General features: G+C 44.3%; 1 protein-coding gene across 1 annotated transcript; it reads right to left on the minus strand.

The window, feature by feature from the left end:
- Positions 1-3,775: 3,775 nt before the first annotated feature.
- On the minus strand, positions 3,776-6,796 carry LOC141173229 (transcription factor HES-5-like). The gene is made up of 3 exons (XM_073657862.1): positions 6,658-6,796; positions 6,327-6,501; positions 3,776-5,989 (listed from the first exon to the last, which is right to left on the minus strand). The coding sequence occupies exons 1-3, from the start codon at positions 6,712-6,714 to the stop codon at positions 5,754-5,756; spliced, it is 468 nt and encodes a 155-aa protein (XP_073513963.1). The 5' UTR covers positions 6,715-6,796; the 3' UTR covers positions 3,776-5,753.
- Between the last annotated feature and the right edge of the window lie 6,698 nt (positions 6,797-13,494).

Genomic DNA, 13,494 nt, shown 5'->3' on the forward strand with positions numbered 1-13,494 from the left:
AGTATGCCATGTACATCATGTGTAGTTTGTACTATTAGGGCATGGTCTAGAACTATTTCTGAGGCTTTTTCTACCAAAAGAGAGACAGCTGCTACTACTCTGACACATGATGGTGCAGCTTTGGTAACATTATCTAATTGAGCAGAATAGTATGCGACAGGTCTTTGTTTATTTTCATGTTTCTGTGTTAGTACTCCTGTAGCATGATTAGACATTTCCGCAGCCATTAATTGGAATGGTTTGGCGTAGTCTGGGATTCCCAAGGCCGGGGCTGACATGAGACCTTTCTTGAGGTCTTGAAAGGCTATGAGCGCTGATTCAGTTAACTGAAAAGGCTCGATTTTTAAACAATCATATAGAGGTTGCATAAGCTGACTAGCATGTATAACCCATTGTCTGCAGTGTGATACTATTCCCAAAAATGCTCTTAATGTTTTGTAGTTCTTGGGAGGAACAAGATCTCTAATGATTTTTAGTCTGTCGGCGGTGAGGTGCCGAATACCTTGTGAAATGCAGTGACCTAGAAATACTACCGTAGTCATACAAAGTTGTACTTTTTTCTTGTTAACTTTACAGCCCATGTCTACTAGAAATATTAACAACCTTATTGTGTTGCTGTTTGCGGACTCTTGAGCAGGGGCACATAACAATAGGTCATCAACATATTGGAGAATTACAACCTCATTCGTAGGTTTGAAATTTTGAAGAACTGATCTCATAGCTTCTGAGTACAAGGTAGGTGAATGTATCATACCCTGTGGTAATCTTGTCCATGCTAATTGTCTATTCTTAAATGTAAATGCAAACAGTTTGTAACAGTCTGGGTGTAATGGTACTGAAAAAAAAAATGCATTTGATAAGTCTATGACAGAAAATACTCGTGCTGTTGCTGGGATCTGTGATAGCAACGTGTGTGGATTTGGCACAACAGGAGTAATAGGTTCCAAAATTTTATTTATCTCTCTTAAATCATGTACCATCCGGTATCTAGCAGCTGACCCCTCAGTAGATTTCTTTTTTACGGGGTACAACGGTGTATTGGCTGGTGACTTTACTTCTATCAGTACTCCAGTTTTTAGATAATCTTTTATCTGTTCTCCTATGGCGTGTTCTTGTTGGGCACTAATAGGATACTGTCTCAATTGGGGTAGTGTCACACCTGGAACAGGAGTGACTTTTACTGGAGCTATTGGCATTAGTCCTACATCGGTGTCATGTTGTGCCCATAATTTTTCTGGTACCTCAGAAAGATCTAAAATAATTTGGGTAGGGGCAGGATCTTTCTCATCCTCTAAGGCTTGGACTTTTACAATGTTTTCTAGAGACTCTTGGTCATCAGGCACCAAAATTTGGACTCTACCATCCTTTGTCTCTTACCACTCCTGCTTTTCTAGCCCGAATGTCCTCCCATAGTTTCCTGTTAAACCTGTCATGCCTTGCTACCTGAAAAGTTTTGCAAACTTTCCCTAAATTCTTAGTTGCTTCTACACCACACCTTTCTTTCACGATTGTATAGACATCTTGTTCATCATTTGTGGTCTTATTCTGTTTGTTGCCCATTTTTCCTGACTATTCTTACCTTAGGAGGCTTTTTGGGTTAGATAAAATATATTCTATATTCTACCTTTCCTCGTTACCTATTCTGTCCTAAGGAGCCAGTATCTTGTTGCCCATTTTTCCTGACTATTCCTACCTTAGGAGGCTTTTTGGGTTAGATAAAATATATTCTATATTCTACCTTTCCTCGTTACCTATTCTGTCCTAAGGAGCCAGTATCTGAAACGGTTTCTCTGGACCGTTTTGTCTGAAGTGTAGAGTAATTCTAACACACATATATATGGCAACAAGGGCAAGACCAACAATACATAAAATGAACCATACAGTCTCCATTATATATCGTGTCCCTGGAGTATTATCATTACTTCCATGGGCTCATTCTGTCAATCTCTTATCCGTCAAAAAGGAGGACAAAGGTTCGGGAGTTAAGCGTGAGCGAAGGTTTCCCCGAAAGGACACAACCTTATGACTCAGTTAGGCAATCTCCGTAATACTTATGTCATCTACCTTAGTGCGGCTTATGAGGCTATTCCCGACATCCACATCTCTTTCATACCATCCGTTTCATAACCTTCTCTGACCTCTCCTTCGGCAGATCCTACAGTATATACATGAATGACCCGAGCTATAGGTATCCTTCTCTACTAGTTTCTCAATCCCAACACAAGATATGCATGAAATTTACGGACTATCGCAGAGCAGATGTAAGAGAACTAACAGTGTCTCTTACCTGGCCAGGTTTGTCATCTGCTGTTCCGATGTCCCAATCTCAGCGGTTACTCGTGCCGGTCGATGAACTTGAAGGAATACGCAGACCTCGGGTCCCTGTTTCGGGCGCCAGGAATTGTTAGGATCATTCAGCCATGGAGGGTCCTTGTTGGAGTCGGGGTATCCCCGTAACAAGAAATACACAGACACGTAGTGTATAATCAAGTACTGGGAAGCCCCTGAGCGCGTCTGCCTCTATAGGTGCAGTCCCTTTATTTATATTAATAATCATTTCATTCATTTTTTTTTTTTTTTGTCAGACATGCGCAGTAAAATGCCTTTGTTTCACAAGCAGTGAAGTGATGATTCATAACAGTGGAATGTTGATAAGAAAGTTTCATAAACAGAAAAGTGATAATTAGTAGAAGGTTGCTGAGACAGCTAAAAACAAGTTACAATCTAGTTTCTGGGCGTCAGTCCAAATGTCCAGATAAGGGAAGAATAACTTCATCTGTGTCTTACATCGTAGTCTTGCGTGAAGTACAACTCCCATCATCCTCTCAGTCTGCATGTATCCACTGTCAGGTTCACTATAAACTAGGAGGATGTTTCATTCACTGATCCAGCTGCTTTCAGTATATATGTCAACTAGGCTCCTGCTGATGATCTGGCGGGTACAGTGACAGTATCCATGTGATCAGCATGATGAATGATGAATATCTGTCATGGAGCTGGAAATAAACCCTGCTCAAGACAGATATATATAATGTAGTGTTAATGGGTTAAACTATCACAATTGTCAAAACTACTGCTTCCCGTAAGGTGAATGGAGACATTGCTTACTTCTAGAAGCTACAAACATTACCAATTGAGATGCTGAAAATGGCGAAGAGCTGGAAAAAAAACTATTGAAATTGAGTGAAAGGGTTAACTCTGCGCCGCCAGTAGAGCAAGGATGGAAGATAAAAGCGGTATGTAGAAATGTGGTTTATTAGTCAAGGCTTTTTGAAGTTACAAACTTCTTCATCAGGACAAATCACTTAGAAAGTAGCAGAATTTTTACTTATACAAGAAGAAACCTTTAAGTATATACAGTAAAACTAGAAACCTCATTTAAAATGGTTGGCTACAAGTGTCTCTATGTGACTGCAGACTTGTGAATCCTCACATCGTGCACACTGCCCACTGCGAGGATTCTCTGGTGCCAGCCCCGGGAGCGGCAGACATGTGAACACAAGTAGGTGATATGCATACAATCGGTCACATGCAGACTAGATGGGCACGGCCTCACTCAAGGAAAGTGTGTTGAGTGAAGCCAGATACAGTCTAGTCGGAATGTGGCCAGAAGTATGCAAATCACATACCGATTCTCTGGAAAATCAAACCCGCAGCGGCTCCTGACCGTGTGCACATAGGCTGTTTTTACGCCTTTCTTTTGTTGGGTAACAAACTCCTTTTAAATGGTACCTGTCACATCATATGGCTCAAGATGCCCCAAAAATCTAGCAGCTTCATTATCATCAGTCTAAAAAAAATACTAACTAATGTTGAAAAAAAAAAATTAAAACAGGCAAAACAAACAATGGATAGAGTTCAATGAAATATTTTATTGCAGAGAATCCACAACAACATTGATAAGGAAAAGCATCTGACTTTTACAGAAAAATTCTCTAATTTATCAGCCAAATATAGAGATCTACAAATATTGTAGCACAAATATAAATGTGTCACTACAACACAATACACATTAAATTATATTATAATATATACAGTACATGACATCCTGACAATTCTTGCAAATGTTGCATAACCCCCAAAAATAAATATATAGTACTGGCTGCAAATATTGCACACCTTGCTATATAAGTAGTTGAGCGAGTCCGCTACTAATAATATACATTGTATATAATATTACTGCAAATATTGCAAACAGCAAATAAGTAACAAAGTACTAAAAATACCAATGTAATGTACATGGCAGCTGTGCATTCACATATAAAATACCCAATATGTGACCACTCTGATCATCCATTTCCACTATATCATGTGATATACATTGCAGCATATAGAGCTAATACACACTGAACGTGCATATTACTATACAGACGTCTGTAGTAGGTACAGAACTGAATGATATATAATATCTACTGTATATATCAGGCCGGAGGTCTCACCTCCATGATTCTGCAATGCTTCGCACTGGAGCTCTGATCTGTACATACAATACTCTCTATAGAGCCAGTACACACTATACATAATCCGATACATTGTATCACTGGGGATATTCATACAATGACCTCAATTTATCAAAGAGATTATGCGAAAATTCTAGTGTAAATCAAAATGAAAAGTCGCAAAAGTTTTGCACAACACAGAGATATGCAAAAACTTTGCTGGGCTTGATGAATTGGGGCCATAGTGTCCATGTAGGACTGAGAAGGTTTCTACATCAGACAATATAGAACCAATAATATGATTGATTACTAAATTATGCAGTAATTACACCATGTCCCTTCACATGATGAGAAATTAGTGACTGACAGGAGACATGCCATCTCCTTCTCTGGGGCACACAGCTCCCCGCTCTCAGGTATACTGGGGGTACACAGCTCCCAGCTCTCAAGTATACTGGGGGTACACAGCTCCCAGCTCTCAGGTATACTGGGGGTACACAGCTCCCAGCTCTCAAGTATACTGGGGGTACACAGCTCCCAGCTCTCAGGTATACTGGGGGTACACAGCTCCCAGTTCTCAGGTACACTGGGGGCACACAGCTCCCAGGTATACTGGGGGTACACAGCTCCCAGCTCTCAGGTATACTGGGGGTACACAGCTCCCAGCTCTCAGGTACACTGGGGGTACACAGCTCCCAGGTATACTGGGGGTACACAGCTCCCAGCTCTCAAGTATACTGGGGGTACAGAGCTCCCAGCTCTCAGGTATACTGGGGGTACACAGCTCCCAGTTCTCAGGTACACTGGGGGCACACAGCTCCCAGGTATACTGGGGGTACACAGCTCCCAGCTCTCAGGTATACTGGGGGTACACAGCTCCCAGCTCTCAGGTATACTGGGAGTACACAGCTCCTAGCTCTCAGGTATACTGAGGGTACACAGCTCCCCGCTCTCAGATATACTGGGGGTACACAGCTCCCAGCTTGCAGGTATACTGGGGGTACACAGCTCCCAGCTCTCAGGTATACTGGGGGTACACAGTTCCTAGCTCTCAGGTTTACTGGGGGTACACAGCTCCCTGCTCTCAGGTATACTGGGGGTACACAGCTCCCAGCTCTCAGGTATACTGGGAGTACACAGCTCCCAGCTCGCAGGTATACTGGGGGTACACAGCTCCCCACTCTCAGATATACTGTGGGTACACAGCTCCCAGCTCTCAGGTTTACTGGGGGTACACAGCTCCCTGCTCTCAGGTATACTGGGGGTACACAGCTCCCCGCTCTTGGCCCACACTCCACATAATGGATACAGTCACTACCAGGGTCTCCACAAGTCTTTGCTGCTGTCTGGGGGGCTGTGTTTGCTGGGGGTCTGGTAGACGGGAGATACAGGAGGAGATACGGCCCTGTATACCGCAGTGTGAGCCTCAGGGAGGTTCTGCAGCAGCTGGATCTGGAGCTCGCTCTGTTTGTGCTGGGACAGGAAGGTGATGGAGTCCTGGAGGCAGGTGGAGAAGCCTTCTCTCTGGACCCGGCTGGAGGCTGTGACATCTAGAAGAGGAAAGACAAACATGTCAGTGACCGCGTCCATCACCGGCTGCAATCTGCTCTCACTAAGGTCACGTTCACATGAACATATTTTCGGTCTGAGTGCTGTCCATGGAGAAAGCTGACCAGATCAGAGGACAAATTGCCGCATACATCAGTCTCTTCCATATTTCAGGTGAAAATCGTCTGTTCAAGTCTATCAGTGCAAAAAAAGATCGAATCCCATACGGATCATCCATACAGCATAATACTTTTATAGATTCATTGCACTTATTAACCTAACAATGAGCTTAGTGTAAGGAAGCCCATGAGGGGTGTTAGGAGTGGACACCACACTGACCTCTCTCCGCCATGTGCCGCTGCAGGAAGGTGACCGTCATCTCCAGGATATCGGCTTTCTCCGGTTTGGAGGGGAGCTGATGTCTCTGAAACTCCTTCTCCAGTAAGACGCGGAGCTGCTCGATGCTGCTGTTTATCCGATCTCTCCTCATCTTCTCAATCGCCGGCTTCCTCAGCTGCAGGAAAGAAGAACCTCTCATTATTACTCTGCGCCAGTGTCCATGTCTATGGATGAGAACTAAAACCTCTCGTAAAACATCAGGCTCCTGTGCCTATAAGTTTCTGTATGTAGAGATATGGGGGTGACGCTGTCACTAGTCGGGGGCTCTTACCTTTCTGAGGCTGCTGTCAGCCTGATGGTCCGGGGTCCTCATATTACATGGGGCCATGGTGCAGGTCCGGCAGTCTGTAGACTTGTGCTGTGTGGGTCAGGAGCTGTCTGACTACTAGTGAGCGGCCGCCCCTCTATATACCCCTCTCCCTGCATAATGATGTGTGGAGAGCGGACTTACAAGAGGTTCCCACACTCATCCTCCAATCCCACCGCAGCGGGGACAATGGACGTGTGTCCATCTGCTCCAATACAGGAGATAATAGAGGATGCTGGGGGGAGATGTGAGCTGGAGTGTGGGAAACACCGGCCACAAGATGAGACCTGCACTAATCACATATTGCTCAGGACACGGATGGGATTAACTAGCGGAATAGCTATTGATTTATTGATAAAATCCACTATAAAATATTGCAGCATACACTATTCTCTTCCGCATTTCCGATGAGACTCGCCCATTCAAGTCTATTGGTGCACACAAATATTGGACCACATATGGATCAATCGTATTGCATCCGATTTTTCAAGATAAATTGAAATTATTAACATAGGAAGGTAAATTTGATCTTGTAAATGTTATTTACGGCTGATGTATAAAAATGATTTGGAAACAGACGACAATACAAATAAAAAAAACAAAAAAGTTCTTTCTGGATGATAATCTGACATTATTTTGGTGTGAACTTGTGGTCCCTCGAGTCTATGGGTCACACTGTACGTATATATGTTTTATATAGGACCCCTATGCTCGATAGATCATGTCTTCTCTGGCTGCAGACAGTTCTCATGGAGGCCATGATCAGTCCTCTCCGTCTCCCCAGACATTTTACAAGCATCTGTCTATGAAGCGAGCCTGACATGTGCCTGTGAATTACAACTCCCATCATCAAAGCCAAGAAGTGTGCCTTTAATAGTCAGCACATGGAGGAACCTGGCATTGAACATGAAAAAAAAAATCTCAGACACAACAAAAGCCCATAAAACAAATCTGATGGTCCAAAAAGTCTGATAATCCTGCGCAGTACTGAATATCATTCATATAAGATGTCAAAAGACCAGATAGGGACTGAACGGAGACAACCAGCGAGGTAAGTCCTCAGCACAAAGTGATGGCAGCAGATGGTTCATCTTCAGTCCCCTTACAAGTGTCTAATAATCCAGAATATCTCATTATTCTGCACCTATCAAGTCCCAACCATCTCAGATTTAATATAGTTTGTTGTAATACAAAGGACATTTTTCCCACTTCCACGAGACAGGACCTGATCCTCAACTCTTCTCTGTGGACAGCCGCTTGATGACCACGCCCCCTTGACTAACAAGACTATATTTGTATCTAGAAAAGAGGGGGCCAACTTCTCATCAATGGAAAAGTGCAGCAACAAATGAGAAACAGCGCTAGTGTTGGCCATGCATGCCTACAACCATTCTTTCATCGACAATAGAACTGCTAGAGACGGCAGAGTCACCATCCTGGTTCTCCTGATCAGTGGAGGAGGTCCCATCAGTCAGACCCCCAGCACTCAGCAAGTTGTCCCCTATCCATAGGAATGTCCTCAAGTGATAACTTGTCCAGTTTGGAATAACTGTTTAATGGGAATCTATCTGTAGGATCAACCCTCCTAAGCCATCTATATAGAATGTAGGTCTTAGGAAGGTGAATAAAATGATATCTGCGATCCAATGTCTTATTCCAGAGAAATACACATTTTTCTTAATATGTAAATGAGCTGTTAAGATCTATGGGCCGGACATAGATCTCCCTGAGAATCTGCCTCTAGAGCTTATCTTAAATGTAAGGGGCCATTACCAGTGTGAGACATGTAATGATCATAGCGGATTATAATGAGGGAAATCCAGGCTACCGCCCCGGGGCCCCGAACCTCCAGGGGGCCCGGGGCTCCGGGGTGTCTATGGCCAGATTGCCCTCATTATATGTGCGGCGCCGCGGCACATACCGGCAGACAGTGGCGGGGGGGGGGCCCGGACCGCTCCCCCAGCAGCGGTGCACGGCCGCTGCTTCTTCTTCAGCCGGGCCAGCACTGCAGCAGTTAACTTCCCTGTGCTGGCCCGGCCGCGTCACTGCTAGGAGACACGGCCCTGTGCGCGGCCGTGTCTCCTAGCTGTGAAGTCACGCAGTGTGCACCCGGCCTGCAGTGCTGCACCGGGAAAGAGCATGAGGACTGGAGCCGAGCCGAGGGATGGTGAGTGTGCGTGTGTCTGTGTGTGAGTGTGTGTGTGTGTGTATGTATGTGTGTGTGTGTATGTGTGTGTGTGTGTGCAGGCAGATATCATTCTGTGTTGTCTGTTTATATGTATTTTTGTGTTTCAAATGTGTTTATGCGTGTATGTATATGTCTGTATATGTTTGTGTGTGTGCGTGACTGCGTGCGTGACTGCGTGCGGCCTCCTGCTGAGTATAGATGGCGCCATGCGGCCTCCTGCTGTCTCTTGGGGGGGGCACTGTGCGGCCTCCCGCTGTGTGTAGATGGCGCCGTGCGGCCCCCTGTGGTGTATAGATGGCGCCATGCGGCCTCCCGCTGTGTATAGATGGCGCTGTGCGCCCCCCTGCGGTGTATAGATGGCGCCGTGCAGCCTCCCACTGTGTATAGATGGCGCCGTGCGGCCTCCCGCTGTTTATAGATGGCACCGTGCGGCCTCCCGCTGTGTATAGATGGCGCAGTGCGGCCTCCCTCTGTGTATAGAAGGCGCCGTGCGGCCTCCCGCTGTGTATAGATGGTGCCGTGCGGCCTCCCACTGTGTATAGATGGCGCCGTGCAGCCTCCCGCTGTGTATTGATGGCGCCGTGCAGCCTCCCGCTGTGTATAGATGGCGCCGTGCGGCCTCCCGCTGTGTATAGATGGCGCCGTGCAGCCTCCTGCTGTGTATAGATGGCTCAGTGCAGCCTCCTGCTGTGTATAGATGGCGCCGTGTGGCCTCCTGCTGTTTATAGATGGCTCCGTGCGGCCTCCTGCTGTATATAGATGGCTACGTGCGGCCTCCTGCTGGGTATAAATGGCTATGTGCGGCCTCCTGCTGTGTATAGATGGCACCGTGCGGCCTCCCGCTGTGTATAGATGGCTACATGCAGCCTCCCGCTGTGTATAGATGGCTACGTGCAGCCTCCCGCTGTGTATAGATGGCTTCGTGCGGCCTCCTGCTGTGTATAGATGGCTACGTGCGGCCTCCTGCTGTGTATAGATGGCTACGTGCGGCCTCCTGCTGTGTATAGATGGCTACGTGTGCTCAATATTGAGTCATACAATTAAAGTAAGGCTATGTGCCCACGATGCAGAAATGCTCCAGATTTTTTTTGAGCGTTTCTGCATCTCCCTGGCAGAAAAAACGCATGCAGATTGTACATGCGTTTTTCCTACCAGGGACTTGCGGAAGTGAAGCATTCTTCACTTGCATTTCCGCATGCGGGTTGACAAGCGCTTTCCAAGGGATTTTAGCATCGCTTGGAAAGTGCTTGTCAACTTGGTCACACTATATAAATCCATGCAACCGGCAACCGGCATGGATTTATATAGTGTGACCGTAAAAGAATGGTAAAAAAATAAATATATAATTACCTTCTGATGGCCTGCCGACGTCAGCGGTCGCGTGACCCGTCACATGACTAAATGACGTCACAGCAGGTCCTTTTCAGACCATTAAGAGCTGCCAGCAAGCCAGGACGCATCGGATAAAGACACCGGGGGCCATCAGAAGGTAAGTATAATATTTATTTTTTATTTTATTCTAATTTACAGGTTCTATGGTACCCGGGTCCGGAGGAGAGTCTCCTTTTCTCCAAACCCTAGTACCATCCGCACATTGAAACGCATGGATTCTGCATGTACAGATCCAGTGATGCGGATTCCATGTGTTCCAATGCAAGTCAATGGCGGCGAAAGCACCGCGCTTCCGCAAAATAATTGGTAGTGCTGTGGATTTTTCCACAATGATAATCCGCAGTGGAAATTTCCGCAGCATGTACACAGCACATGCGGATTATCATTGGGGAACATGGCAGACTTCTACCAAGCGCTTTTTAAGCGTTTCTGCAGTGGAATTGCTGCTGCGGAAACGCTTAAAAAACGTATAGTGGGCACACAGCCTAAAAAAAATTATTAGAATTAATATTGTGCCAAATTAATTTCACGTGAACTATCACATGATCTATCACAGGGGATCATGTGACATGTCACGTGATACATCAGGTGTGTGTGTGTGTGTGTGTGTGTGTGTGTGACTGAATTATTTTTTTAAACGCTATAAACATAAGATCTGCTGTAAATATAATGTTACAACGTGTCTGATGTAAAATGTATCCCTGTATTACCTTTGTTATGAAATAGCCAATTGTTGTGTCTTAATTATTTTATTTGTAACTGCACTGTAGATGGCGCTGTTTGCACTGCATCGGTAATGCTGTAAGTACAGTCTTCAGTGGAGACATAAGAATACTAATAATACTGCCACACGTTGCATTTATAATACTGTTATGCCAAGTTTTTAGCAATAAGGTTCGGATATGGCTTTAAAGAAGGCAACCCTTTGCGATATAACGCAATTTTATTTATAATAGTTGATTTAAAAGGTAAAATACATAATTAAAGGAATAGTATGATCTGATGATATTGCATACACTTTTGTATATGTTATAATACAAAGGTTAAGTACATATATATATATATATATATATATATATATATATATATATATATACTCACTTCGTCACCAAGGAGCTTTTAAACATCATCCGTCTGGAACATCAGAGAAGCAATTTCACCAAGACAGAGAGACCCCTGGAAGTCTTCACAACACTGCATGGGCAGGTACATACAACACTACACATCAGTGCAGGTATAACTTATGGCTTCTGTCTGTATCATGATTCCAGTGACTTTTATAAGGCTTAGACATTGGAAGCATAAAACTGGTTAATGTTTATAAGTATGAGTCGTCGATAATACAGAATTGGCCAGGTTCTGTAATCTCGAGAAGTTTACCTATAAACATTGTTTTAGACAATAGATCTGTGTATTTCTTATGGAACATAATGGTAAGTGTACACACATTATCTGAATCAGTATTTTGGTTACAATAACACTATTTGTCAAAGTAAATATAACACTGGTCACTTGTGTACAAATCAGGATAATGAATCTTCGAAACACACAACTTCATAGACCATAGAACAATTAACATTGTCTTACTGCATTGACACCTAGCAAACACTTTGTGGATAGCATGCATCAAGGACAGTTCATGTGAAAGAACTACTTTATCAGCATCAGAGTATATCAATGATATTACACTGCAGTATATTGCAATATATTCCACACTTGGTCTAATGACCACACTTTATCAAAGCATATAAACAATATGTTACAATATGTAGGCTATAAGATATCCATATTTTTATTAGCAATACAAATACCTTCGTATAATAACACATATATAGTGATTCTCATGTCTCCCATACATTTTCAGTTTCTCTACCTGCCATCAGTGAGTAGGAATATTTTTTATTCTCATCCAAAGGCTGAAAAGCTGTATATATGTATACCCTTTCATAGCTGATTCAGAGGCATTGCATTGTGGAGCTTCAGTGGTGCAATCGGTTAGTGCGCGGTACTTATATGACAGTAGCTGAGCAATGCTGAGGTTGTGAGTTTGAGCCTCACCTGGAGCAGGTATTTTGCCACTTTCTGCACTATACCCCCCCTTTAGTGATCTGCACTCTTGTATTTGCTCAACAATAGTCATTTCAATAGCAAACACTAGTCTGAGTACTAAAAGCCATGGCACTTCAATAAAGATAAAAACTTAATCCTAAAAAAAAATCACTTAATTCTGCATAATAACAACTTCTGCTACTTTCTTATCTACTTTTTACTTAAAGGGGTTGTCATGTGAAAATAAGTTATCATCTATTTGGTAAATTAGTGACCAGTGGTGGACTGACCTCTGGGATCTGCACCGATCAGCGGAATGGGGAACTTTTATACCCAGAACAAAATAGAGACGCGGTCCAGTCGTGTTGGGGGGCTACCTGGTTTATCCTGCCAGAAGCATATGCTTGTCTCAAAGATTAAGCCATGCACGTGTAAGTACAAATGGACAGTACGGTGAAACTGCAAATGGCTCAGAAATCGCAGGTTAACAGCAGCTCAGATTAGAGACCAGGTCAATGCCACACAGAGTTCTAGCAGCAGACACATCTCTACAACAACTGTTAAGAGGAGACTTTGTGCAGCAGGCCTTCATGGTAAAATAGCTGCTAGGAAACCACTGCTAAGGACAGGCAACAAGCAGAAGAGACTTGTTTGGGCTAAAGAACACAAGGAATGGACATTAGACCAGTGGAAATCTGTGCTTTGGTCAGATGAGTCCAAATTTGAGATCTTTGGTTCCAACCACCGTGTCTTTGTGCGGCGCAGAAAGGTGAACGGATGGACTCTACATGCCTGGTTCCCACCGTGAAGCATGGAGGAGGAGGTGTGATGTTGTGGGGGTGCTTTGCTGGTGACACTGTTGGGGATTTATTCAAAATTGAAGGCATACTGAACCAGCATGGCTACCACAGCATCTTGCAGCGGCATGCTATTCCTTCAGGTTTGCATTTAGTTGGACCATCATTTATTTTTCAACAGGACAATGACCCCAAACACACCTCCGGGCTGTGTAAGGGCTATTTGACCAAGATGGAGAGTGATGGGGTGCTACGCCAGATGACCTGGCCTCCACAGTCACCAGACCTGAACCCAATCGAGATGGTTTGGGGTGAGCTGGACCTCAGAGTGAAGGCAAAAGGGCCAACAAGTGCTAAGCATCTCTGGGAACTCCT

Source organism: Phyllobates terribilis, unplaced genomic scaffold (assembly GCF_046119375.1).
Source record: "Phyllobates terribilis strain yellow unplaced genomic scaffold, ASM4611937v1 Scaffold_12__6_contigs__length_324123572, whole genome shotgun sequence".
In the NCBI taxonomy this organism is placed as follows: domain Eukaryota; kingdom Metazoa; phylum Chordata; class Amphibia; order Anura; family Dendrobatidae; genus Phyllobates; species Phyllobates terribilis.